Raw genomic sequence first — 25,679 nt, 5'->3', positions numbered from 1 at the left:
TATTATGGTGAGGATGGCCTCTGAGCGAAGCGAACGACGTTATCATGGTTTTGCATTCAGCGGCTCACATTACCGCAGTCTTGGAAAGGGGTGAGTGAGCGGAGGAGTACTCAGTTGGTTGCAATCTGCAACCACACCACTAGATGCCGCTAAATCCTACACACTGTACCTTTAAAAGAATAGTTCTATATTATGCTTTTATTCATTTTTCTCGCTGAGAGCTATGAAAAGACTTATAGCACTCTCATGTCTGTACAGTAAATATGAAGTTACAAGGAGCAGACAGTATCTATCTAAGACTAGCAGGAAGACTGATAACAAGGGGAAACAGCTTGCATAGCTTTGTGAGAATGGACCAAATCCATCTACCAGCCCCTCTAAAGATATTATGATATATCTTGTTTGTTTAATACCTACAAAACCCAATGCGTAAAAATGACAAGTTGTGGTTTTCAGCAGGTTTTGTTACCTTTAAACAGAGCCAGGCTGGCTGTTTCCCCCCCTTTCCAGTCTTTGCGGTAAGCTAACGGCTGCTGGCTGTAGCTTAGTGTACAGATACGAGAGTGGTGTCAATCCTCTCATTTAACCCCATTGGGCAAGAAAGGGATCACGTATATTTCCTGAAATGCCCATACACAACATGAATAATGAAAGATTGAAACCGTTTGATCTCAAGCACATGAAAAAAAAAAAATTCCTGTGCCCAAATTTTTAGGCTTTCAAAGTCTTCAGGTGATGAAAACTTATCCTTCTCCCTATTCCATAACAGCCCTGATCTGTCCTCACAGTGGACAGAATTAGAAATTAAATTTCAAGGAGAACCCAAGGAAGTGAAGTAAATAGAGTTTGAAGAGTTACTGTGTAACTGTGAGTATCAGTGTGTACCTTAGTGTGTGCAAAGGAGGGAGGGGGGGTAATTACGGTGTAGAATGTCCTCCTCATCACTGGAGCTGACCTAAGAACACAGCAGTTAATCATCCACTAACCGGCAGAGAGAGACAGAGTGAGAGAAGGGGAGAGAAGCCAGTGTTTCGTGCCGCACAGTTGGATTGAAAGAGAGACACTACGAGACACCTGCATTTGTTGAAATAACAGAAGAAGAAAAGAGGAGTCTTCCAACAGACAGTCTGGACTAAAGGATGTAATTACCGAAGAGCGGAAGGATAACAAATCTTCATCCAAGAACACGCACCTGCTCCTGAAGAAGGATTTTTTTAGCTGCATTCTTCCTTCCTCAATCAACCAGTGTGTGTGTGTGTGTGTGTGTGTGTGTGTGTGTGTGTGTTTGTGTGTGTTAGTATGTGGGTTGTATGTGGACTGTCCTGTTTTTGGATCTGATTGTGTGCGTGTGAGAGGCGGCCACATGGGGCCCTGGCCCTGTCCGAGATGCCAGCTGCAGCATTGAAGCCCGCTCCGGAGGACATGGTGGCAGAGGGAGGGGGCGAAGGAGAGCGTGGTGTGTCCCAGTGGGAAGCCTCGACACCGGGCCGGGAGAGACCGCCTCTGCCCTCTCTGACGGTCCCCAGGGAGCTGCTGCGGAGCTTCCCCCACTCCAAACGGGTGGGATCCTATCTGGTGGGGAAGATGATCAACAAGGGGTCTTTTGCCAAAGTGATGGAGGGGCTGCACATCGGCACGGGGGAAAAGGTCGGTGCTTTCTCCCTGAGTTAGAGACATGAGGAGACATGAGGAGACATGCCTCAGACACAGGACGGGTTGCGAGAAAATGATCACACACATACAAGATTGTGATTACACGGTTGCAAGTTGTAGCTGATTATTATACTCACTTGTGTTTGAAGAAGGCACTGACCTTATTATTATGTTTGTTATGTGTACAAAAACACAGTGAGACCCATCTGTAATTACTTTATTTCACAAGCAGGACTCCTGTAGGGATGCAACAGGAACAAAACTTTTGCTCAACAGATTTAAAGAGGTCTGAAGTGGATCGGTTTCTGCTAAATAATATCTGGACTTCTATAAAAACAAAAAGCTAATTCATGAAGCAAGTGCAGCAAAAGCAAATGCCATGTAAACATGATAACAAGGTTGCAGTTATGATTCATGTTATGATTTATGTTAGTCCATGTTCAGACAAAATATACATACCCTGAACGCGTCCTGGTTTAAAAACAGTTGGAATATTCTTCCAAATAGGCTAAAAGACAACCATGCTAATGTTGCAATTATTTTATATTTTGTATATCTTTAATGCTGTGGCTCTAAACGTGGACTATATGGATGTGCACTTATTGTCAAGTGGAGGCAGGGCATGTGTGTGTGTGTGTGTGTATGTGTAACTTTCTTTCACCAGTCACTGAGTCCCTGACCCCGGCTCATATGTACCTGACCTGGTTGCCATAGTAACGACCAAACTCATCTCCGGGGGTGTTTGCTCCTCTTAACCTTTGTTACCCTCTGCAGGTGCAACACCTGTGGAGGTGAAGACTGCAAATACGCAAACACAGTAGACATTAGAATCATTCTTAAATTGGATTATTAATTTTGAAATAAATGACACCACAAATTTAGTCTACACTTTTTTACACACAATATTAATGGAATATAAAATAGAAATAAACTTCATGATCTTAACAACAATTTACTGACACTCACACCCAAGTGTTTACCTGGTTTGTTATCTACAAACTACAGACATCCGAACAAGCTGAATCATTTTCAATATATATAATTTTTAGGAATTTTATTACTTTTCCAGGCTGAGGCCATCATCATTATCTTGAGGGGAAACTGGTTGAGAACACAAATAGTTGCCAAGTTATCTTCCAAAGACTTAAAACTCCTGTACTTATAGCAATTGATGTAATAAAAGGTGACTTCCTTATTATGTGACAGTGCAGTGAGATTCAGAAATTATTATTTTTTTCTCTGTGCACTAATTGTTATAAGCATAGACTGTAAATAAGAAGTGAACATTGTAACCGTGACGTCACCCATTGGTTTGTGGACTGCCGTTTTGAAGCCTTGATTTCGGCATTTTGGCCGTCGCCATCTTGGTTATTTGCAACCAGAAGTGACCTGAGAGGTTAGAGCTAAGTACATCTGAATGCTGAATAAGACATTTTTATACATATGTATTTTATACAATCAGTCTTCTTTTTGCAACCAGAGGAGTCGCCCCCTGCTGGCTATTAGAAAGAATGCAAGTTTAAGGCACTTCCGCACTGGCTTCTCTTTTCATACCCGGAGGTTGCCCACTGGTTATAAGCTTATTTTTCTCCCCAGTTCCTTATCTTTTGCTTGTTACCATTAATATAAAGGTTGAGGTTTCAGTGTTGTATGGAGTGATGTAGGCTAAAGTTCCATTTAGAGGCTAAATAGGGGCTCATGACTGAATTGCCATTGGTTCAAATGGCAAAGTGAGTGGAGAAAATGTAGGTGGATGAGCAATACACACTACGTCCTTCAGTTCCCTTGAGCGAGGCTCTGAAGCCACAACTTCTGGAACATGTACCAGTAGTAGGACTGTGGTTATATTGATCATCTCCCAGAGTTAGTATGTGGTTCTGTTCCTATCCACATGTGAACAAGTAGATTACCGAATTCTGGAGCAGGCTTTTAATAAAAAGAAGAGAAGGGTTCTCATTTAACTTTCCCTTATACTTTTGCGTGTGTGCACATCTCTGTGTATTTAGGTGGCCATTAAGGTGATCGACAAGAAGAAAGCACGGCAGGACTCATACGTGCTGAAGAACATGAAAAGAGAACCTCGAATTCATCAGATGGTCCGTCATCCTCACATCGTAGTCCTGCTGGAGGTGGAAAATAAAAACACACATTCATATTCATGCATTCATTGCACATACAGTCTAAAATAAAGTAAAAATGGGAGACTTACAACATTACACCTGCTTAAACGTAGGCCCATTAACAATGGAGTATGTTAATTGCAGACTGTAATTAAAAGGTTATCATATATCTGTTGAATAAGCTTGGTCCAGTTAATATGCACATGAATAACTGTGTGTGTGTGTGTATGTCAGACTCTGGAGACGGAGAACAGCTACTACATGGCCATGGAGCTCTGCGCTGGAGGAGACCTGATGGACAGGATCTGTGAGAGGAAGAGGCTGGAGGAGAGGGAGGTGCGGCGCTACACTCGTCAGATCCTCTCTGCAGTGGAGCACCTGCACAAACACGGCGTCGTACACAGGTGACACAACACACACACACACACACACACACAATGTGCAGTACTTCTACATGTATTAGAGACATCTGCCTCATACTGAGTTAGTCTCAGGAGTTCTCTAACTCTGCTGCTTTTTTAATTTTGTCTCCTTTGTTATTGATATTTATTCAATCCTTATTATTTTCTAAATTGTATACAGAGTCCGCACTCTTTTGTTCTTGAGACCTTATAAAAGATAGAAAAAGACAAATTAATTCATAAATACTGTAATTGAAACAGATCATCCGAGCCATTTTCAGTCCTGTGCCATGTTTGAAGCGAGTACTGTACCAAACTGTCAATAAGGAGACAAGTGCAGATCAAGTTTTGGCCTTTCGATGACAGTCGTGTCTAGAAGGTAACAAGCAAATTGCAAAATCTGGCAAAAACTTGCAAAAACTCTCGCAAGACTTGCTACCCGACGACCTATCCTAACCTTAGCTATTCAAGGTTAATGCCTAACCTTAACCATCTCATGAGAGTTTCCCAACTGGTGGGTTACCTTCTAGACATGACCTTGGATGACCTGCTGCGTGTTGGGGCATGGGAATATTTTTTTTGTTGGTTTCTCATCCAGACGGTGGAGTAGTTGTGCTGAAATGATTAATCAGTTAATCAACTGGTTGACCAAGAGACAATGGAAGTTAATTCTGATTACTAATTAATCATTTAAGTGCATTACAGCATACATTTCAAACCATTTGCCATTTACAACTTCTCAAATGTGACTGAATGTTTGCTTGTGTTTTTCTATTAAATATCGTAAATAGATATGTTGTATTTTCCGGTGTTGGTTGGACTAATTAGCTATTTGAAGACAACACTTTGTGCTGTGGCACCTGGTGATGTGCATTGTCATTCTTTTTGATATTTTATAGACTAAATGATAATGATTTTCCTGTTATGGAGAAACTGAAGCAAAAGTCTCCATCAGTAAGCATTGATTTGAAAGAACAGTTAGACATTTTATGAAATAAGCTATACGCTGTTGTTTCCTGGAGTCTCTGCTGGTCACAATGATGACAAAACTCCAGGAAGTTGCTCCGCTTGTCCAAGCTCGTCCCCCCACTCCTTTAGTTTATATATTTACTGTACAGACATTAGATTAGTATCGATCTTCTCGTCTAACTTGCGGCAAGAAAGCGAATAAGTGTATTCCTGAAAATATTGAACTATTCATAAAGTAATTTTCAGGTCGCCAGAGTTGAACCTGGGCTACAATTGGTTGAAAGACTAAAGATTTTAGACATCTAGCATGTAGCATGCATCATTGTCCCAACATCACTTAAAGGTGCCATATTATGCTCATTTTAAGGTTCATAATTATATTATATATTTCTACTGGAACATGTTTACATGCTGTAATATTCAAATAACCCTTTATTTTCCTCATACTGTCTGCCTGAATATGCATGTACGCTCCATTTAAGCACATTTCAACGGAATTGCAAAGAAATTGCAACAATTTGGGTCCATGTTTACTTCCTGTCAGCTGTCATTCAGCAACAGGAAATAAACTCAGACACATTTAGAATGTTTATGTTTACAACTGTGAAATGGTCTAAATATTGTAGATTTGTGACATCACAAAATTACAGAAATCCTGACAGCTTGCTTCAAAGGCATAGTTTCTAATTACGAGCTGTGTATTTCTCCATGGATTGAGCGTTTTGATACTTTCACAGTATTTATATAGCACCTAAACCTGCTTTATAATAAACAAGACATGCAAATCTAATTTTTTACAATATGGGACCTTTAAATGGCTGTATTTCAGTGTGGAGCAGGTCCTTATGCTGTTGAAACAAATGATAACCTAGATATCTGAAAAAACAACTCACTTCTTCACAGTTTTAACCTAAACGTCTAGACATTTTTTGGCATGCAAATGACCAAAACCATGCTTACTGAGCTAGGGTAACAGTCATCCAATCAAGAGCCTGTGATGTAGAACATTTGTCTTACCTTGAGCTACTTGGCAACATTAAGTAAATATAAGAAAGACGCTCAAATCTCATCTGTCCAGATCCAAACTTACCTGCAAAACAGGAGCTGTTTGTTGCATAGTGGATGTTAAGGTCAGACTTTGTAGAGTCACGCCCGCATATACACTCTTGTGTGAGCACAAACATACACGCACACACACAAAAACACACACACACACACACACACAGAGTAGTTTGCAGGGCATTAACAGCCGACAGAGGAGGAAACGCGCTGCAAGAAAGGCAATACATGGCACAGTTCAGTGTGGGAGCTGAGAGTGTTATTTTAGTGGCATTTTAGTATGTGTAGGTGTTAGAGACCCAATCCTCACACACACACACAGTTACACTGCAGCCACACACAATATGCATAGCGCTGAGCTTTGGTTTAAGACCTTGGCTCCTCTGAAGGTGGGAATGTGATTACCAGGCAATGACCTCATCATCCTGCGCCGGCGCCATGATTCACACATCATCACAACATCATGGACTTCCTCTCTAATGAAGTCCCTCAACGATGGCGCTCTCAACCCATCAATAGCACCTCTCTCTGTCACACACACACATGCATGCACTCACACTCCACCACAGTCCCACACAGAGATGATTAAAACTGGAAATAAATGGAAAATTTGCACTTAAATGCACCTCCTACCACCCACATTTAGAAGGTTTACCGCATACATTTTCTCCTTTATGACAATGTCTGCTCTCGCTCTCTATTGCCCGTTTTCCCTCTTTCTTCCCCCGTCTGTCTTTGAACTTTATTCGGCTTGTGTGAGCCGTGTTCTCTGGATTTTTTGGGGCCCGGAGTGTCTGTTGGTTAGATGAAGGCAGATGAAAGGAACATGGCTGATTCCCAGGCTATAGTTTATAGGGGATCTCTCTCTCCTGACCGCAGATTTTCATTTAGCTCGGTAGTTTTAGAGCAGGCGGTGTGGTTGGTGGTGAGTCTGGGGTGCTTTTAGGGGAGTGAGGCAACTTTCCCAGGTGAATACAGACATATTACTGAGGCAGAGAAAAGCGAGTGAAGGAGAGCTTCACAATTCAGCCTGAAAATTTCAATTTGGCATGACTTGAAGATCATAATGGGTGCAGGTTTTAAAGAGTCCAAGACAAACTAATTCCCCAAATTACCACTAGCTGTTCATGCTGAGCTCTACCCAAATCCAAATTTAGCTTGGGTTTTCCTCTGTTCTGTGGGTCCGGTCTGGTCCCATCGCATCTGGTTGTCCATAAATACACAGAAAAAGCTTAGTAAGGCCAAGCACACACAGCAGGAGTTCTTAAATTTGAATAACCACCATGGTGTCTGTCGATTTAAGTGCTCCAAAATAGTAATCTGCACGGGAAAAAATCCCTTTAGAAATTCCTCTCGGATTAAGGATGGAGCTCATGAAAATACTACAATGAACCACAGTCTCTCTTCTTTTCCTCTGCAGGGATTTAAAAATTGAGAACTTCCTGCTGGATGAACATAACAACATAAAGATTGTGGGTATGTTGACATTCCGGCTTTCTCCAATGACATCTGACTGACATTGATGCAAAGCTGTGGACAGAACCTGTCTTAGCTATCTAGTGCATCTGTGTATGTGCTCCTCTTTTAAAATGATGATGTTTCACACAGACTTTGGCCTGAGTAACACTCTGAAGGCTGAATCTTTGTCTCTGGAGCTTCTCAACACCCAATGTGGAAGTCCTGCCTACGCCGCCCCTGAGCTGCTGGCTCACAGGAAATATGGACCCAAAGTGGACGTCTGGTCCGTGTAAGTGATAAAGTTTCCTGCTGTCTGGCCATCATTGCTAAGTCTGTTTTTTTTGAGAAGACCATTTTTCCGTGGCGTTATTTGACTGTATTTCTGTGTTTGCATCTTGTAAATGTGTTTATATTTCTTCACATTTTTGCTTGTGTGTTTGTGTGTGTGCAGAGGTGTGAGTATGTTTGCCATGCTGACAGGGACTCTACCCTTCACCGTTGAGCCTTTCAACATCAAGCAGCTGCACCAGAAGATGGTCAACGGGGAGATCAGCAGCATCCCCAGTGACGTCAGCAAAGGTAACTCCACATTTCACCTGAGCGGCTTCTTCACTGATACAAAAAGACTGCATAACGCTGCATTCCATTTACCTCACAAATTGGAGCTGGGAATGACGTCACATCCAAATATTCCAAGTAGGAATATTTAATGGGGTTTGCTCCAGCCAGGATAGCCATTGTTAACAATAGCAGTTGATAATAATGCTTTGCACCGGCATTTTGCACATACAAACACCGTAGCAACATAGAGAGAAGTTGGACAGTACTGTTTGTGTGTGATTGATTTAATGAGACACAAACAAGACAAAGGTGCTAATAAAAACAGCATATTACTACAGCTTTTTTACTGTTGATGCAGGAAGAGCCATGTTGGATGTTGAGGTTAGGGTTGGTGAGGTTCGCCCGACTTTCCGAGTTGGAAATCCGACTTCAGGGTGCATTCCAGTTGAAATTTCCAACTGGGAACTCAGACGTTCCGACTTCACAGTTGAAATGGAATGCAACATTAACACTGAGTCTTTTTGTTTTACACAAATAAGACAGTTTATGGTTTAAGAGTGAATTTACTTCGGCGACATATAAAGGAGCTTTACATGGAATGCAGCGGAATTCAGATTGAGGGGTTTCCTCTACAGGGCTTTCAACATGTTGATGACTGAGCCGGCGGCTAGCAGCTTACAGTGCTAACAGTGGGGGGAACCGGAGGCTGGGCGTTACACTTCCGCAACAACGCCGTCGCACGAGCGCAATGCAGAGCGGTGGCGATTAGTTAGCCATTGGGGCACACACACTGGGACTGACGTGCACCAACATGCATGCGCAGCCGGACAGGCTATGTAAACAAAGCAGAGAAAAACTCAGATTACAACACACACAGAGGGAGAGTGACTTCATTCTCTGCTCAGGTAAACATTACTACATATATCTTTACATATTTGTTTGCTGCTATATTAACACTCTGGATATCATATAGAGAACCTTTAAAAGACTAAATACTTACAAAACATATTTACCAAACATCTATGACCAAGTGAAAGATGATCTTCACCATTCCATTTGAAAAAGTTTCCCTTAGTTACACAGACAGCACTTGAGTACTCTGAGCTATACACAGGTTAGATCAAAATTGGATGTGATCTCCTAAACATGCATTAATGTTAATCATGACTTTGCAAACACAGACTGGCCTTCAGTCTTCTCTCTACAGACCACAGACCTGTAACGAGACAGAGAACTGAAGGAAAAAATGTTTCACTTATTTCTTACTTCTTCCACTTGTTCTGTACCAAGTACACAGTGGCCTCAGTGTTTCTGTTTCTCTCTGCTTTATTTTGGTCTCTCTCTAACACATAGTCACCCCATTACACTCTGTCATGGCGCCATGTCACCACAAACAAACATAGCTCCTGTTACTGTGGGGAAAAGCAGCACGGCTCTAAGGCTCTGAAACTGTGACGAGGTCGGATTAGCGGCTGTATCGCTGCCACAGGCAGGCATCTTAGACATCGACATTGACTTCAGACTTGATCATGCCTCCAAATGGGGTTGTTTTTTTTCTTTCAAACTCTGCTTCACTTTTGCCGACCCCATCTTTTTTTCTTTTTTTTTTCTTGTCAGACTGGCCCATTTATTCTGTTGCTCATTCATTTGTTTTCTTGCATTGTTCCCACTTTTTTGTCTTTCTCGTTGTTTTGCCATGTTTTGGTGTTTTTTCTACTAGTTTTAATGTTATGTTCAACACTCTTTTTTAGACTTTTATCACTGCAAACAAACTGTCTTCAGAAAAAAAAAAAATGTTGTTGTTAAAAATCAACAAATAGTGCATTTGATTCTATCAGTTACAAACAAACTGTGTTGACCCTGACTGAGACAATTGATTGTAGCAAATTGAACGGAACAGTCTTGGCTTATATATCTGTGAATGTGGCAGCCTTCCTGTTCGAATCCACCTGCTCCTCAAGACTGTGGAGCTTCTCAGGAATCCCCATCTAGAGTCAAACTATCAACCCCGCTTGGCTGTCACAGGACAGCTCCATGTCACAGGCTGACATGTTGAATTGGTTGGTTCTCCTGAAGGGAAATCCTGCCTCTCCCCATGCTGTCGTCTCTGATACAGTTTCAGTGAGGTCACAGTGAGTGACATCACTCTGGCAGTCTGGAGTAGCTGTGCAACTTTGGCTCTTTTAGTTTGATCCCTTTTGGCCGGGCAAGAAATAGTTCAAAGTTGTGCATCAAAACATCCTACATGCATGGTTGGTGGTCTGATCTTAAACTCCCACCAATCTGCTCTTTCTCTCTCATTGACCCAAAACTGCTCCCGGTGAGCAGGCCAGAGCCTTGCATGGCATCAGTGTGGGGCTCAATATGAGGCTTGGTGACGCACTTTATTATTTTATACATAAGTACGGTCCATTTAGCGTAACTACTTCCAAGCAGTTGTTGACCATCAGTTGCTTAAGCTTAGAAAACCAACTGTTACTGTGTGGTCCTGGCTGATGTTCATGTAGACAACCCATGATGTATTCTAGCAAACTATGCTCACATGTCAGTGTTTTATGTATGTGATGATTTATCCAAGCTAGCACTAAGAAGCGTCCTTGGGTTTCTGAAAGGCGCTATATAAGTCCAATTTATTATGATTATAGCATTTAAACCTTCAATAAAACGGTTTTAGTGACGGTTTAAGCTCCGTTTTTGGTGTTTTTGGTCTCCTCAACTGTTTAGTGCACAGCCATATCCATTTGAGAATAACTAATAATAATTAATGTTGAATATGAATAATGTTGTTGGATTATTCCTTATTTCATGGGCTATTTTGGGATTTATACTTTATTATTACATACTTATATCAAAATAAATATATATATATATATATTATTTTTATTTTTGATACTTTAAGTACATTTTGTTACTAATACTTGTACTTTTACTTAAGTGCACTTTTGAATGCAGGACTTTTACTTTTAATGGAGTATTTTTCATCATGTGGTAATGCTACTTTTACTTATGTAAATGATTTGAATACTTCTCCCACCACTGCTTTTCACATCACACAATTGATTCAGTTTAGCTGGGAAATAACTGAATTTAAAATTAAAAAAGTGACACGGCTTCATCCATGTGTCTTCTGCTTCAGGTGCGGTGGCGTTTGTGTTGTCTCTCCTGGAGCCTGACCCGGTTAAGAGACCCAGTATCAGAGCTGCGATGGAGGAGAGATGGATCAATGAGGGATATGCCAAGAAACCACTGCACACACTCTCTCATAAAAACAGGTAGGGATCTACTGTGTGTCTACACTTTGACTACAAACACACCATAAGACAACACAAACATATTTTGCTGGTATGCAGATGTAATAAATTGACAAACTTATAAAAAAATATATATTTAGCAGATTTTACCATTTTTATATATTGTAGAAAGTTATATAATTTATTTTCTAAATATATCTAAACATAAGAAAAATAGATGTTTTTTTGCTGATTGATTTGATTTACTTATCACACTATATTTGTAAGCTAAGTAAGTATGTTTGTGCCGTGAGAGCAAAGCGAGACACAAAGACTCCTCAGGGAAAGTTCTGCAGTAAACATTACAATGTGGGGAAAAGAACCAAGAGGGAAATCACTGCAAGTTTTCTAACAAAATGAAATTTTTTGTGGTCAGTAGGGTAACAGCTTTGTATATTATAGCATGACTAAAAGGCTTTTATCACTTTACGCAGTGTGGAAATGCAATCATGTATGGCTCCTCTTGGCAATAATACATTTTCTGAAATCCACATGAATGAAGCGAGAACTGTTCCAGCTCCGCTCTGCTCACAGTTGAAAATCATCAAACTGAAATCCTTCACTTACTGCTCCTACTATTCCTAACCAACAAACCCTTATTGACCCCTAACATTTCTCTCTGCTTCACCCTTCACACTTTATCTTTGGAACTGTTTTTCCATCCCCCCCTCTCGCGTTATTTCCCAGGTTGTGTGCAGAGGATCTCAACTCGTCTGTGCTGGCATACATGACCGAGACGCTGGGCTACTCCCTCTCTGAAATCATACACACACTCACCATCAACCGACCCTCCGCCATCATGGCCTCCTATCACCTGCTGCTCAACAAGCTTGTCAGGAGCCAGAAGGGAGCCAAGGGCACCAAGGTTCACACCTCAGACACAAATGGGCCGGTATAACGGTACCTTAAAAAATTAAGAAATACAACCATTCTCATGATCTTCTGTGAAATTTTAACAGCTAAAATGATTAATTTGGCAGAAACTGGAGAGCAATGACTGGAGTCTTCCAAGCAAGAATACATGGAGAGAGAGGCATAACACTGAATCAAAGACTCAGCAACAGGTAATTTTGTCAATAATACCATAAATACAAATACAGTGATCATTTAGATATGGTAAAGTAATAATATTCTATTAAAGGATAAGGATTTTTATTGTCAATAAATCCCAAAGTAGACTAAAACCAATGATTTAAGATAAGATAAACCTGTATTGATCCTCAGAGGGGAAATGTGGTTGTTGCAGCAGCACAAAGACAGCAATAGTACAGATAAATATAGTAAAAGAAGTAAATAATAAGGGTTATATAAAAAAAACTAAACTAGAATAAGAATATAATAAAAAAAAGAAAACTATACAAGAGCGTATGGAGACAAAAATTGCGAGGTAAAATGATAGTGGTATAGTTAAAGTAACAGTAATGATCAATAGCAGCAGGCAGTAGAGTCAGCAAGTCTATGTTAACAGTGTACACTAGACTGATGATATGATTAAATAATGGCATTTAGTGTTTGTCTGTATTAATATAGAAATATAATAAATGTCATTAGTCCATCTGTCAATACTTTCTGGCTTCCCCTACTCTGTCTGTGGAACTCACCCCACGCCCATTTGTTCCCATGAAGACATAAATCTTTTTTTATTTTAAAAAGGAGTCACAAATCTTATTTAAAAAAGGCTCAGTGATTTCCTAAAACAGCTGGGCACTGTAGACTTTAGCAAATGTTACTCAAACAAGAGGAAATGGTGTTTGTTGGGTACTGTTTTCAGCTGCGAATTAATACACATTTGGTGCACAAGTCAGTAGTCAGAATCACTTCACCGGCTGTGTGTCTCAAATACTCGCTGCCTCGATAACCCAGCAGCACACGGACCACAGAGAGATGTGCTGAGGCTTTTCAGGTCGGGTTGAATCATTATGTAAACGTTATTTCTGTTGATCCAGTTCGTTAGCTTGCTTCCACGGCTGCAGAAGGCTGTGTTTGTATGCCAATTGGTTTCATATGTGGCAATGTGGTGTTGGAATGAGCAGTGGACGGTATCACACCCGCCAAAACAAAAACAGACGTTCTGGACCGAAATGGAAATTTCAAAGGAGAACATACTGGCTGTAACATTGGTGTCAGAGAAGCCAGTATTTCAATTTAGCATGTTTACTTAATCTCTGATGACATATCATGGCCATTTTAAGATTTGTTGCAGTAAATATATTACTTGGTTACTATTACTATTATTGGTCCTTTAATTAACAGAATATCCAGATAAAATGATATCATTAAAAGCAACAAATACCCAATTGAAGTTAAACTGTCTGAACTCTGGATCTTGGAGCAGATGAAGCGTTGTGACTATGTCGTATTTGAGGTGATACGAGATGACTATGAGATGTCTTTGTGTGGAAAACATTCTTGGGCCTCCTGATAACTAATCACCGCTTGTTTTTAGAATGAACCGACCAATGAAAAAAGCTCAAAGCAGTCCAGCAGGCCGCTGAGAGCCCAACAGACAGCTGAATGTCAGAGCAACAGGAAGAGGCCCGAGGACCTGTGCAGAAAGGACCGACGAGAGGACGCAGAGAACCGTCCACCCTCTCCATCTCTACCCCAGCTTCCTCACTCTGCCTCCCCCTCAATACCTCCTCGCCTTCCCTCCCCCTCTCCCGCTCCTCTGTCGGCAGACGATGGAACCACTGATGAGGAGACCGCCATCACCTTGGACACCAGAGAGACGCTGTTTCCTGAAGGTAATGATTATAGCACAAAACAAAATAAACATCCACAGTACAGCGTGTGACTTACTAGACTGTCTCTGTATGTTTGTGTGTTCCAGTGTCTGTGTTCGGAGACAGGGAACTGGTCCATCTTTCTCCTCCTAAAAGCTCTGCGTCTCAACTCTGTGACTCCGCCCCTTGCCAAGTCCCCTTACCCGCCGAGCCAATCAGAGACAGTGGCACGTCGAGGCCGATACGACACACACACCTGCTCAGGACAACTCAATCGGACGGGGCGGCAGACCTCGGGTCAGACTGCTTCCATGACAACCGCCACCAGGACGACCGCTCTCATCACCTGAGCATCAACGAGCGCCTGGAGAAGCTGCAGACATTTTATTCCTCGGAGAAGAACGGCATCTCTCCCAGGATGCTCCTGGAGGCCGACACCTCAGACAGAGACCACCTGGGTACCATGGAGATGACACAGACGTCGCCCTCTGCCCCGCTGCCCCGTCTGCGCAACGTGGGGCTAAAAGACGGACGAGGCAGGAAGATGACGTGGGTAGGGTTGACCCGACCTGGGCCTCCGGGACTCCTGGTGAACGGCTCTAAACCTCCCACCTTCCCCTCACAGAGACAACACACTCTGGTCATTAAGAGCCTCAGACAGGAGAGGGGCAAGAGAAAGGATCTGTCTACAGCAGGAGGAGGAGGAGGAGGAGGAGGAGGAGGAGGAGGAGAGAGAGGGACGGCAGGAGGAGGGCTGAGTGGAGCAAAGAGGAACTCAGTTCAGTTACGTTCATCTCTCCAGCGTCGGGTGGGGGACCTGAATCTGCCGCTGCTTCCTGCAGCCCTGCAGGGGAAGTCAGATAGGAAGAACCAGCTACACAGCATGGACTACTGATACATAGATGGGATGACATGCTAGAAAGGCAGTGATAGTGGCCTGAAAAAGGTGCAACGAGAAGAGAAGATAGTACTGAGGTTAGTGACATATTTAGAAAGCTTATAAGCAAATAAGAAATACTGTCCTGTGTTGAAATAGGGGCAACATAAAGGTGAGTGAAAGAGAAGAAAGATAAGGGGTGGAAGGTATGACATACTGAGGGCAGCAGTTGAGAACTGTGCATAGACATTTTGAGGAGCAGCTGCAAAAAAAATGCTAAAGCTATTATTCTCCACTGTTCCATTAACAGGACTCCTTCCCAAACAAACAACATACAGTATGCATCGTTTATATGCTGCAGTGCCAAAAGTTAAGTCAACTCTAAGCTCATCAATTTTAATTTTGCCTTTGGTAGCAAAGATTTGGTCTAAGCTACTGTTAACCATTTCCCTCTGGAATTTCATGTTTATCTCCACCCATCACAATGTGAAGTGCAGAATGCACACAGACGTATGTTTCTATTTGTTTTCACATTTTTGTACTAACATTAAAAGTCAAAGTAAAAACAAGTCTCAATTCTACCTTAACGTGTTATGTGTCTTCGTGGCAAATTTTTGCTCAATTAAGACTTCATTAATGTGAAAATAGGGGCATGTTTTGACATGTTTATTTGTGTTGTCTCTCAACCTATCATGCTCGGCTGTGATATCTCCACTTTAGCCAAATATGGATTTTCTGCCTACAGAAAAGTGACCTAATAGTTGCTCGCGCTAAAGGCAGCCCTGGGCTTTAAATGTGCTATTGATAACATTCAGCCAATAGATGTCGCATTCTCCCTCCCCCGTTCCATTGTATTTACTTCACAACAAGTCATTGCCAGGCACCTAACGTCAATCTCAGCCATTTAGCGTTTTTTTCCACACTAACTGATGACCCAGAGATACCACGTGATACCAACGTTGTTTTACAATTGTCTCACAAGCCTTGTTAGAAGTTTGAACCAAACGTCAGATATCTTCCACGGAGATAAACAAAACATTCATTTTGGACTCGCCAACATTTTTAAAATGATTAATTCACAATCATAATTTTTTTTTCAGGAAAAGCCATACTTTTATTCTGCACCTTTCTGAAGGCTCTGTAGATGTATTATTCTTTTTTAAATACTTGTGTACATAAAAATGTTATAAATAAGACCTGCAAGACTTCCCTATAAACTTTAAAGTAACGTCACTGCAGCCATGTTTTAAGACAAAATGTATGGTTCATTTCACATCAACACATCGTGAAATCAGGTGAAATGTAATTTTATTTCATGTATTTATTGAACAGGACTACACACATTAATCAACATTTCTGCAAATGTGTCAGTATTATAGCCTGCAGGCTAATATTCAACTGCAGCCATTTTTCTAGATTGTACTCTTATTTTGTTACTGCTATACCACAACTATTTGTTTGGTAAACTGATGACTCTTCTCAAGTTACAATGTGCAGTGTTTTGTAGTATGGATAAGGACCAAAATGGCTACAGTGAAATCATGGCAGTGGCCTAAACTTGGAAACAATTTTGACACAATAAAATTTTTTTTATATTTATGAACCAACCTACCAAGCTTGAAGCTCCATCTTTTACTTGACCTTTTTGTTATGTATTTAGCTTTTCACAAAGCCAATTCTCCCCACTGTGAGGGTGTCAGTTGTGCTTGCTAAATGATTTGTTATACTACTGCAACGCTAGTTTATAAACTTAAAAACAGTCTCTCCCCCAAATCTCTGACAGGTGTCTTCTCCCTCATAAGCCCTCTTGTCTCTGCACTCTTCTTTCATTGTTCCTGGCTCATTAATATTCTGATGTGCTGCAAAGATGTGGAGGAATCTGGTTGCTGCTTCACAGCGCTCTTCATCTGCTAAATAATTGAGGGGCTGTTACCTGATACTCTGTTTGCGTGTGTGTGACTGTGTGTTGGAGTATGGCGCGTGTTCTGCGTGTGCCCAATGAGGACAGATTGAACCCACTGAAGTGGATACATCCCCCACTCCAGTTACCTCTCTGGCTACTTAACACTGATATGAACCAGTAAGCTCTGATACTGTATCAGACAAACACACACATTCACACTGCACAATGGCATTACACTAAGAATGGCTGGTTTAACGGTCAACATGCCAAGTTAAAGCATCAGTAGGCAGAATGTTTTTGGCATCATTGGGCAAAGAAATCCATAATAACCTCTCAACATATTGTAATTCAAGTGTTCTGAGAGAAAACTAGACTTCTGCACCTCCTCATGGCTCGGTTTTCAGGCTTTAAAAAGTCTAGCCAGTGACGGGAGACTTTGGTCAATCACAGGTCATTTCAGAGAGAGAGCGTTCCTATTGGCTGTTCATTCAACGGAAGCAGCTCTCAATCACTAGTGAACTCTGATGAAACGTTCAAACTAGGCAGCGCTGATCAAATATGAATTAATATTCTGTTACTGTAATGCCTATTTTGTTTTCAGAAACATCTTGTAGTGTACTGTTTAGCTGTAAAATTACAAAGTTTGCTCCGGCTGGTGGACGATGCTTGGTATTTCCTGAATTGATCTCAACATGGCTGCCGGGTCACAAACTTCTCATTTTACAGCTAAACAGCACACTACAAGATGTTTCTAAAAACATTCGAGGCAACAGAAAATTGATTCATATTTGATCAGCGATGCCTAGTTTGACCGTTTGATCGGAGTCCGCGAGTGATTGACAGCTGCTCAGAGACGGCAAGGCTCCAGCTCGGCTCTGATTGGTTGTTTTCTTCCGGTCTGTGAAATCTTGCAGATGCCATCAGGAGCACCGGCGGACACAGAGGCACATGATTTTTTCAGATTACCTGTCTCATGCACTACTGTCAGGATATGGTGACTGTTTTATAAAAATCACTTTTTTTTAAAATCATATTTGCTGTAATTCTACCTACTGCTGCTTTAAGTAAGCCTAAAGAAATACGGGGATGCTTGTTCTTAAAAATAAGTAGTCATCCAGAAACCAATTATGGTCATTTAAGCAACATATACATACTAGCACTGCTGCAGGGAACCCACCAAATAATAATACAAAAAGAAGCTTGTTTTGAATGCTAGAGATGTTTGGTAGTCTAAACAAGCATCCACTATCCTCCCTGAGCTCAGTCAAACTGAATCGGAATGGTACATGTGCGTGAGAAAGAAAGGACAAACAAGGTATGGAAAACCGATTAATAATGCATGTTGCACATAAGGATGTATCCATGGTTACTGGAACATTGCGTTTACATGCATGCTACAGCAAACATTGTTCCGTCAGAAGAGCATGCGCCTGTGACAGCAACATCAAACAGCGACTTAAAACACGTTTCCATGTGATCGCAGCCGCTCTTTCACTCAGTGTGTTGACCTCCGACAGCCCCCACAAAATCAGAGCGAAGACCAAAAGTGAAAGTCAACCCATAGCTTAGAATTGTAATCTCATCCTTGACTGTGCATCGGTCTTGCAGTAGTAAGATAAGATAAGATAAGTTAAGATAAGATCAGATAAGATATACTTTATTGTACCGCAGGGGAATTTGTCTTGAGCTTCAAGCCACTGCATCACACAACACACCAAAGTCACAATGGTATATTACTTATTATTACATATTACACGCATAAAACATAGATCATACATACACTCATGCATGAACGTAATTAGATTCAAATGTTGTGTGAGACAGTAGTTCTTTAAAATAAGGTAATAAAAGACAGTAGTTTCAAATACTAAAACCAGTACTTCTTTAAAATAATAAAAGGTAATAAAAGACAGTAGTTTTAAATACTAAAACCAGTAGTTCCTTATAAAAGGTAATAAAAGACAGTAGTTTTAAATGCTAAAACCAGTAGTTCCTTATAAAAGGTAATAAAAGACAGTAGTTTTAAATGCTAAAACCAGTAGTTCCTTATAAAAGGTAATAAAAGACAGTAGTTTTAAATACTAAAACCAGTAGTTCTTTAAAATAATAAAAAGTAACAAAAGACAGTATTTAAATACTAAAACCAGTAGTTCTTTAAAAATAATAAAAAGTAATAAAAGACAGTAGTTTTAAATTCTAAAACCAGGTGCTATCATACCAGATATTAATAATCAATTTACGATATAATAACTCAATAAAATCATATCATATAATACTAGACCTACTTGTTGCTGTTTAATATTTTGATGGACGACGGAATTAATTAATTTTTGTAATGATTTAGCCGGCAAATTGGCACTCTGAACCGTCTACCTGAAGGCAACACCTTGAATTCAGCGGTGTAGCAGAAAGGGGGAAAAGACAGAAAAAGTACAGAATAGCCCTTTTCCACCCTGACAGGAAAAGGAAGTGAGGAGATAAATGAGCCACACCTTTGAGTCGGGGGAAGGGCAATCAACTAACCAAGGCAGCATGGAGGAGAGCAGAGAGAGGAGTGAGAGTGGCTAATGGAGGAGGTCATCTGAAGTTGAATTCAGTGTCTGGACATCTTTGCTCTTAAAACAAAACAGTGACGTTTATACAAGTAAACTGAGCAGCAAGTGATCTAAGAACCGGCTGGATGTCATAAACTCTCTTGGACAACAGGGCCCTGCAGGAGGAGTGCTGATCCCTGGAGCAGGTGGGGTGAATGGAATCTTGTTCATCTTGGACCTGTTTGGATGCAACTGTGGACTCCCTCGCCTTTGTAAGATAAGTCTCATTTACTGCAACTCTCCAGGCTTTTCTCTGTTTACCCCAAACCCCCCAAACACACTAACTGATTGAACTGAATTGTTGAACTGTATTCATTCAGATTTGAAAGTACATTCAAGCTGCACCCCCTCCCCATATACACACACTTCTCACCCTCATACTCACCCTCACACCAAATCTCCTTCACTAAAACATTGACAACTATCTGGAGTCCTCATTTAATGTAATGATTTAAGGGACATTTGGTTTTCATATCTGGACTTGAATTTTCTTTCTCTTGATTTAATGGGCATTTTGTGTATTTGAGTATGAACCATACCTTTTTGATTGAATTACTGCTATTTGGGTTAAATGCAGCAAGATTGAAAGTTTGCTCTGCTGGTGGGTGGTGCTTGGTATTTCCTCAACTGATCTCAACATGGCTGCCGGGTCACAAACTTTCTCATTTTACAGCTAAACAGTGCACTACAAGATGTTCCTGAAAACATTTGAGGTGAGAAATAGGCATTACAGTAACAGGATATTGATTCATATTTGATCGGCGCTGTCTAGTTTGACCGTTTGATCGGAGTTCGCGAGTGATTGACAGCCGGCTCTCATAGACGGCAGCTGGACGACAGACTCCAGATCAGCTCTGACTGGTTGTTTTCCTCCGGTCTGTGAAATCCTGCAGATGCCATTAGGAGCACCAGAGGACACAGAGGCACATGATTTTTTTTCAGATTACCTGTCTCATGCACTACTGTCAGGATATGGTGACCGTTTTATAAAAATAACTTTTATTTAATCATATTTGCTGCATTTCTACCCACTGCTGCTTTAATGTAATGACTGAAGGGACATTTGGTTTTCATATCTGGACTCAGAATTTAAATTTAGCTTCTCTTGATTTAATGGGCATTTCGTGTATTTTAGTACAAACCATACCTTTTTGATTTAACTACTGCTATTTTGGGTGAAATACAGCAAGATTGAATTGATAAAAATGCATTGATAGTTTGTGTTTCGTTTATCTTGTGCGTTTTGTAGCAGAGTTCATACATACGCGAAGGCTTAAGACTTTTAGTCCAGTCTGATTTAAAGGTCACCTATTATGCAAAATGCACTTTTCCATGTCTTTTAAACATCAATATCTGTCCCCAGTGTGTCTACAGGCCACCATAGTATCATAAAAGACCATCCTCTCTCTTTTTCTCCTCCTCCGTTTGTCCGGAAATGGGTGCAGAAAAAAAATTCGCTTTTTTCCTTGTATCTTGACGTCATTAGAGAAATGCAAGTCACGTGAGGGTTTCCTGGTCGAACCAGAGAGAACCTTCAGTAGCTGACCCCGGCCCACAGCGCGTCACTGTCTCTCCTCCTCAACCTAACTTGAGCAAAGTAGCTCCTACAGTTAGTCTGCAAGAACCAGCAGAACAGGCTTCATGTACTCCCATCATCTAAATATAACATGTTCATTCACAAAGGCTTTATGTAATTACACTGTTTAAACAGATGATATTTATATATTATATATATTTGATGTCATGCATGTAGCAGAGTACAGGTAGTAAATAGTGACTTGTAAGCAACACAACACATTTCTGTTTCACAGTCAAACTTTATTTGAGTAGACAGATGACAATATTAATTATTCACAGCATTTGTAATCATCTCACCTGTTAGTTAGTTATGTTAACATGGTACAGGAGAAAGTCTTCAGCTCTGGTAAACTATGGTAAGCTAAGCTCCGGTGGTCTGTAGTCATGGTAACACAGAGACAGCTACTACTGTAAATAATATACCATTACTCTGATCTTCCATACATTTATCTTTTAGCAGAAATAATGAACTGACTACTGTTTCACATCTTCTATTTTCCACCCTGATGGTCGCTGTGTTTACACACCGTGTCATAGCGGTAGCATGTAGCTAACCCGTTAGCATGTAGCTACATGCTAACGGGTTAGCTACATGCTACCGGGTTAGCTTTGTATCTCCATGTAAACAGAGCCATCTGCCCACAGCTGTCTGCTCTCAGCTGTCTGCTCTCAGCTGTCTGCTCTCAGCTGTCTGCTGTCTGCTCTCCTCTGGGATGATTCTGTCGGTCATTTCTCACAGATGGATCTGTAAGGACAGACGTAAAACAGAGTGTATGTTTACGGTTTACAGAGTTGATGCATGAGGTAAACACTGAGTTAACTAACAGAGCTATAAACAGCATTATTTACCTGAGAGAAACCGTCAGGAAAACCTGGAATCTGGACCGCAGATGTTCATCATGTGTCGCCGATTTCTGATCAGATTCCTCCGGTAACGTGCGCTGGGTGAAGTTTCTGGTTTATAAACTTTAAAGTGGTTTATAAACTTTATTCTAGCTGCTATCTCTCCACTCGTCTCTCTGAGAGAGAGAGAGAGAGAGAGCTTCTCCGGGAGGGAGGGGGAGGGTGACGCTGTTGTTGAGGACGTTTGATTGACAGAAAACGCTGACCAATCAGAGCAGAGTGGGAGGAGACAGAGGCTACAGACACAGAAATCAGCACTTTTGGAAATGGGCTGAAACAGAGGTTATAGAGACATGCTGGAATGCATGATCTGATTGTTTTTTTGAAAAAAAAACTTCAGAGACATGGTTTGGAGGTGTCTGAGACCTATAATAACTAGTTTAAATGGAGTATAATATGTGACCTTTAAGTCACAAAAAAGAAGTCTTGAGACTTGGACTTGAATCCAGAGACATGGAAGACCCAATTTGCCTTTTAAAGCTATGTCCTGAGCCTTGACGTGAGACTTGACTAGTACTTGACTTAAACAACTCTGGTTGCATAACAATAACACACTGTCGCTGTATGCTAGTTTCAGGAGGTTGTCAAGGCCGTGTTTAATTCTGCAGTGGTGCTGATGAACAGAATCATACTGTAAAGCCCAATGTCATTTTAAGAGAAGAATGGTGGCAGTTTCCTGTTGAGTTCATCGGTCTCTGGCTTTATAGAGGAAACAATTCAAAAGGCCTTATGGGGAATATAAGAAGTACTGGGTCAACTTTATTGATGAGTATCCAATGATGTAGCTATAATGATGCTTTATCCTCATTGTTTACCTCAGCACACCTTTCCACTTTCTCCTCTCTCATCCTGAGATGTATTCTCACCTTTGATCTTTGGCTATACTGATGTCCTTCCGCACGAGGGAGAAGTTTGCCTCCTGGGCTTTCTACCAGAAAGGGTTTATTTTAACCCTAATCTTTTCCTAAACCTAACCAAGTAGGTTTGTTGTCTAAACTTAAGGAGATTTCTGGCAGAGAGCTCTAACGGCAAACTTCTCCTCCCTCCACGCAAACTTGGTTCCGTTTCTCCCGCTCTCTGTTGCTAATGTGGCAGAATGTAGGTTAAGTTGCATTAAAGTGTCAGCCACTGTCATCATGCCCCATTAGGTAAGACGCTATGGAGACGGCCAGTTGTGGTCACTGGGAGTTAGTCACGCATCTGTGTTTAATTTGGTTTGTTGGCGTTGTTAAGGACATGCCTGGACATGACTACTGCATCCTTTGATGTTTATCATTTTGGGGATGAGCTAGTTACTTATTAGAGAAGCCTCAGAACAGACCGACTTTCTGTCTTTCTTATTTCACCTTGCCTTTCTATGCAACTGCGCCGCCTCCATAGAGAGTCAAAGTCACTCCCTTTCAGGTGGACTCCATGGGACCTTATTTCAGAAAAAAAATATGTAGGGTAGTCAAAAGTGTGAGACAAATTGTTTTTGATTTGCAGCATGAATCACACAGATGTCAATTTAAAAGATAATTTTTTCAAGTCAAGAAAGTCAGTTTGTTGTAGGTTTGTTGTAGTATCATTTAGTTTTGTGTGAAGCTGCTCGGTGAACTACATCGCTCGTCTCTCACAATATACGTCACCAACACTAGCTAACTTGGCTATGTTCCACGAACAAATGAAACATTATCTTACCTGATGTGTTTTATCCAGCGACTCTTTGTCTTTTCATCTGCCAGGAAGCGAAAGAACAAGCAAGACCCATTGCTCGAGTGGCTACATCCAAGTACGAGACGCACAAGCATCGTAGCTTCAGCGAGAGAGACGTCACTACGTAACTTTTGGGTGAGTAGTCTTTCTATTTACGTATTTTCACAGTCTTATACTTATACTCCTTTACAGTTTTATAACAAACTGCGACTTTCTTGACTTGCAAAATTATCTTAAATTGACAAACCTCATATGTGTAATTCATGGCACTATTTATAACAAACTATACTATGACTTTTTATGAAATAAAATAATTACTTTTTATGACTTTTTCTATAAAATACAATGTTATGATTTTTCCATGACATTTTCATAACATACTATACTATGACTTTTTTATGACTTTTTTTGACATATTATACTGACTTTTTTTATAATACTATACTATGACTTTTTAATCACTTTTTTGACATGCTAAATAATGACTTATCACTTTTTTTCGACATTCTTGAGTTTTTAATCACTTTTTTCGACGTACTATAATATGACTTATTTCGAAATACTGTACTATACTATGATTTTTTTATCACTTTTTTTGACATGCTATAATATGACTTATTTCGACATACTATACTATGACTTTTTCATCACTTTTTTTGACATACTGTAATATAACTTATTTTGATACACTATACTATGAGTTTTTAATCACTTTTTTTGACATGCTATACTATGACTTTTTTCGATATACTATACTATGACTTTTTTATCACCTTTTTCGACATAAATTCCTATGACTTTTTAATAGTTTTTTTCCACATGCTATATTATGATTTATTTGGACATACTATACTATGACTTTTTATCCTTTTTTTCGACATACTATACTATGACGTTTTTTTGCATGAAAACTATCGACATACTATACCATGACTTTTTTTTCGTGAAATTTATTAACATAATATACTATGACTTTTTTTTCATAGCATTTATCGACATAGTATACCAGGACTTTTTTTTATGAAATTTATCGACATACTAAACTATGACTTTTTTTCATTAAATTTTCCACATACTATACTATGACTTTTTTTCATTACATTTTCGACATACTATACCATGACTTTTTTACGTGAAATTTTCCACATACTATACTATGACTTTTTTTTCGTGAAATTTATTAACATAATATACTATGACTTTTTGTCATAGTATGTGTGTTTGTGGGTGTGTGTGTGTGTGCCCACATTGTGAATGCATGACCGTCTGTGCCATCATTTGATGTATTGCAGCTCAATCCCTGTGTTAATGACTGATGAGAGATGTGTCCTTTGTGTTTGCTTTTTCATAGAACAAATGCAGGATTACTATCGGAGACAAAAGAGTGAATGCAGCTGTCCCCAGTGTCAACTTCCAGGGTTCAATGGATAGGAATAACTACCATGTTGTCATTGTATGATAAACCAGAACTCGGTTTCCTGAAAAATACTTATTTTTGCCATGAAATGTATCGAGTTTGGGGTAATGTCATAATCTAATAAATCATTTAATAATATAATATTTTAATTTTCTAATAACACTGATGTGGAAATTGCATACCGGTGGTCACCTGGAGGCCACAGGGGTTACAGGTGCAGTGGTTATGGAATGAAATGGATGGTGTTACTCCATTAGCACTTCAATAGTCTTGGGTGTCTCTGAGAATAATCGCTGTGCCCATCACGGTGTTTGTGTGTGGGTGTGTCAGTCTGGGCTTGCCTGTGTTCCGGCGTGTCTGGTTTCTAATGATGGTCATCCATAATTGAGTCTCACGTCGCACGGGGAGCAGTCCAGGGTGGCGCGGTGGTTAACTAGGCTCCGGCTGCTCGCCGTGACAGCGTGTGTGTATGAGTCAT

The 25,679-nt window shown here is 40.5% G+C and overlaps 1 protein-coding gene and 1 long non-coding RNA gene across 2 annotated transcripts; both read left to right on the top strand.

Annotated features, from left to right (window-relative positions):
- Positions 1-1,277: 1,277 nt before the first annotated feature.
- On the top strand, positions 1,278-16,856 carry LOC141756345 (uncharacterized). The gene is made up of 11 exons (XM_074616004.1): positions 1,278-1,647; positions 3,660-3,782; positions 4,008-4,177; positions 7,623-7,678; positions 7,811-7,949; positions 8,112-8,239; positions 11,358-11,493; positions 12,199-12,376; positions 12,492-12,575; positions 13,958-14,255; positions 14,342-16,856. Exons 1-11 carry the CDS (start codon positions 1,387-1,389, stop codon positions 15,127-15,129), a joined length of 2,361 nt encoding a protein of 786 aa, XP_074472105.1. The 5' UTR covers positions 1,278-1,386; the 3' UTR covers positions 15,130-16,856.
- A 2,672-nt stretch (positions 16,857-19,528) lies between these two features.
- Positions 19,529-25,369, top strand: LOC141756372 (uncharacterized). Its single transcript, XR_012591459.1, has 3 exons — positions 19,529-19,820; positions 23,814-23,919; positions 25,136-25,369. It is a non-coding gene; the product is annotated as an uncharacterized LOC141756372 (long non-coding RNA).
- Positions 25,370-25,679: the final 310 nt, after the last annotated feature.

The sequence above is a fragment of the Sebastes fasciatus genome, chromosome 18 (assembly GCF_043250625.1).
Source record: "Sebastes fasciatus isolate fSebFas1 chromosome 18, fSebFas1.pri, whole genome shotgun sequence".
Lineage (NCBI taxonomy): Eukaryota > Metazoa > Chordata > Actinopteri > Perciformes > Sebastidae > Sebastes > Sebastes fasciatus.
This window is presented reverse-complemented; position numbering and strand designations above follow the sequence as displayed.

Excerpts from the sequence above, each read along its gene's own strand:
- LOC141756345 (XM_074616004.1), top strand. The coding sequence starts at position 1,387 with ATGCCAGCTGCAGCATTGAAGCCCGCTCCGGAGGACATGGTGGCAGAG. Across the intron at positions 7,679-7,810 it reads TAACAACATAAAGATTGTGG|ACTTTGGCCTGAGTAACACT; the intron begins GTATGTTGACAT and ends TGTTTCACACAG. Across the intron at positions 11,494-12,198 it reads ACACTCTCTCATAAAAACAG|GTTGTGTGCAGAGGATCTCA; the intron begins GTAGGGATCTAC and ends GTTATTTCCCAG.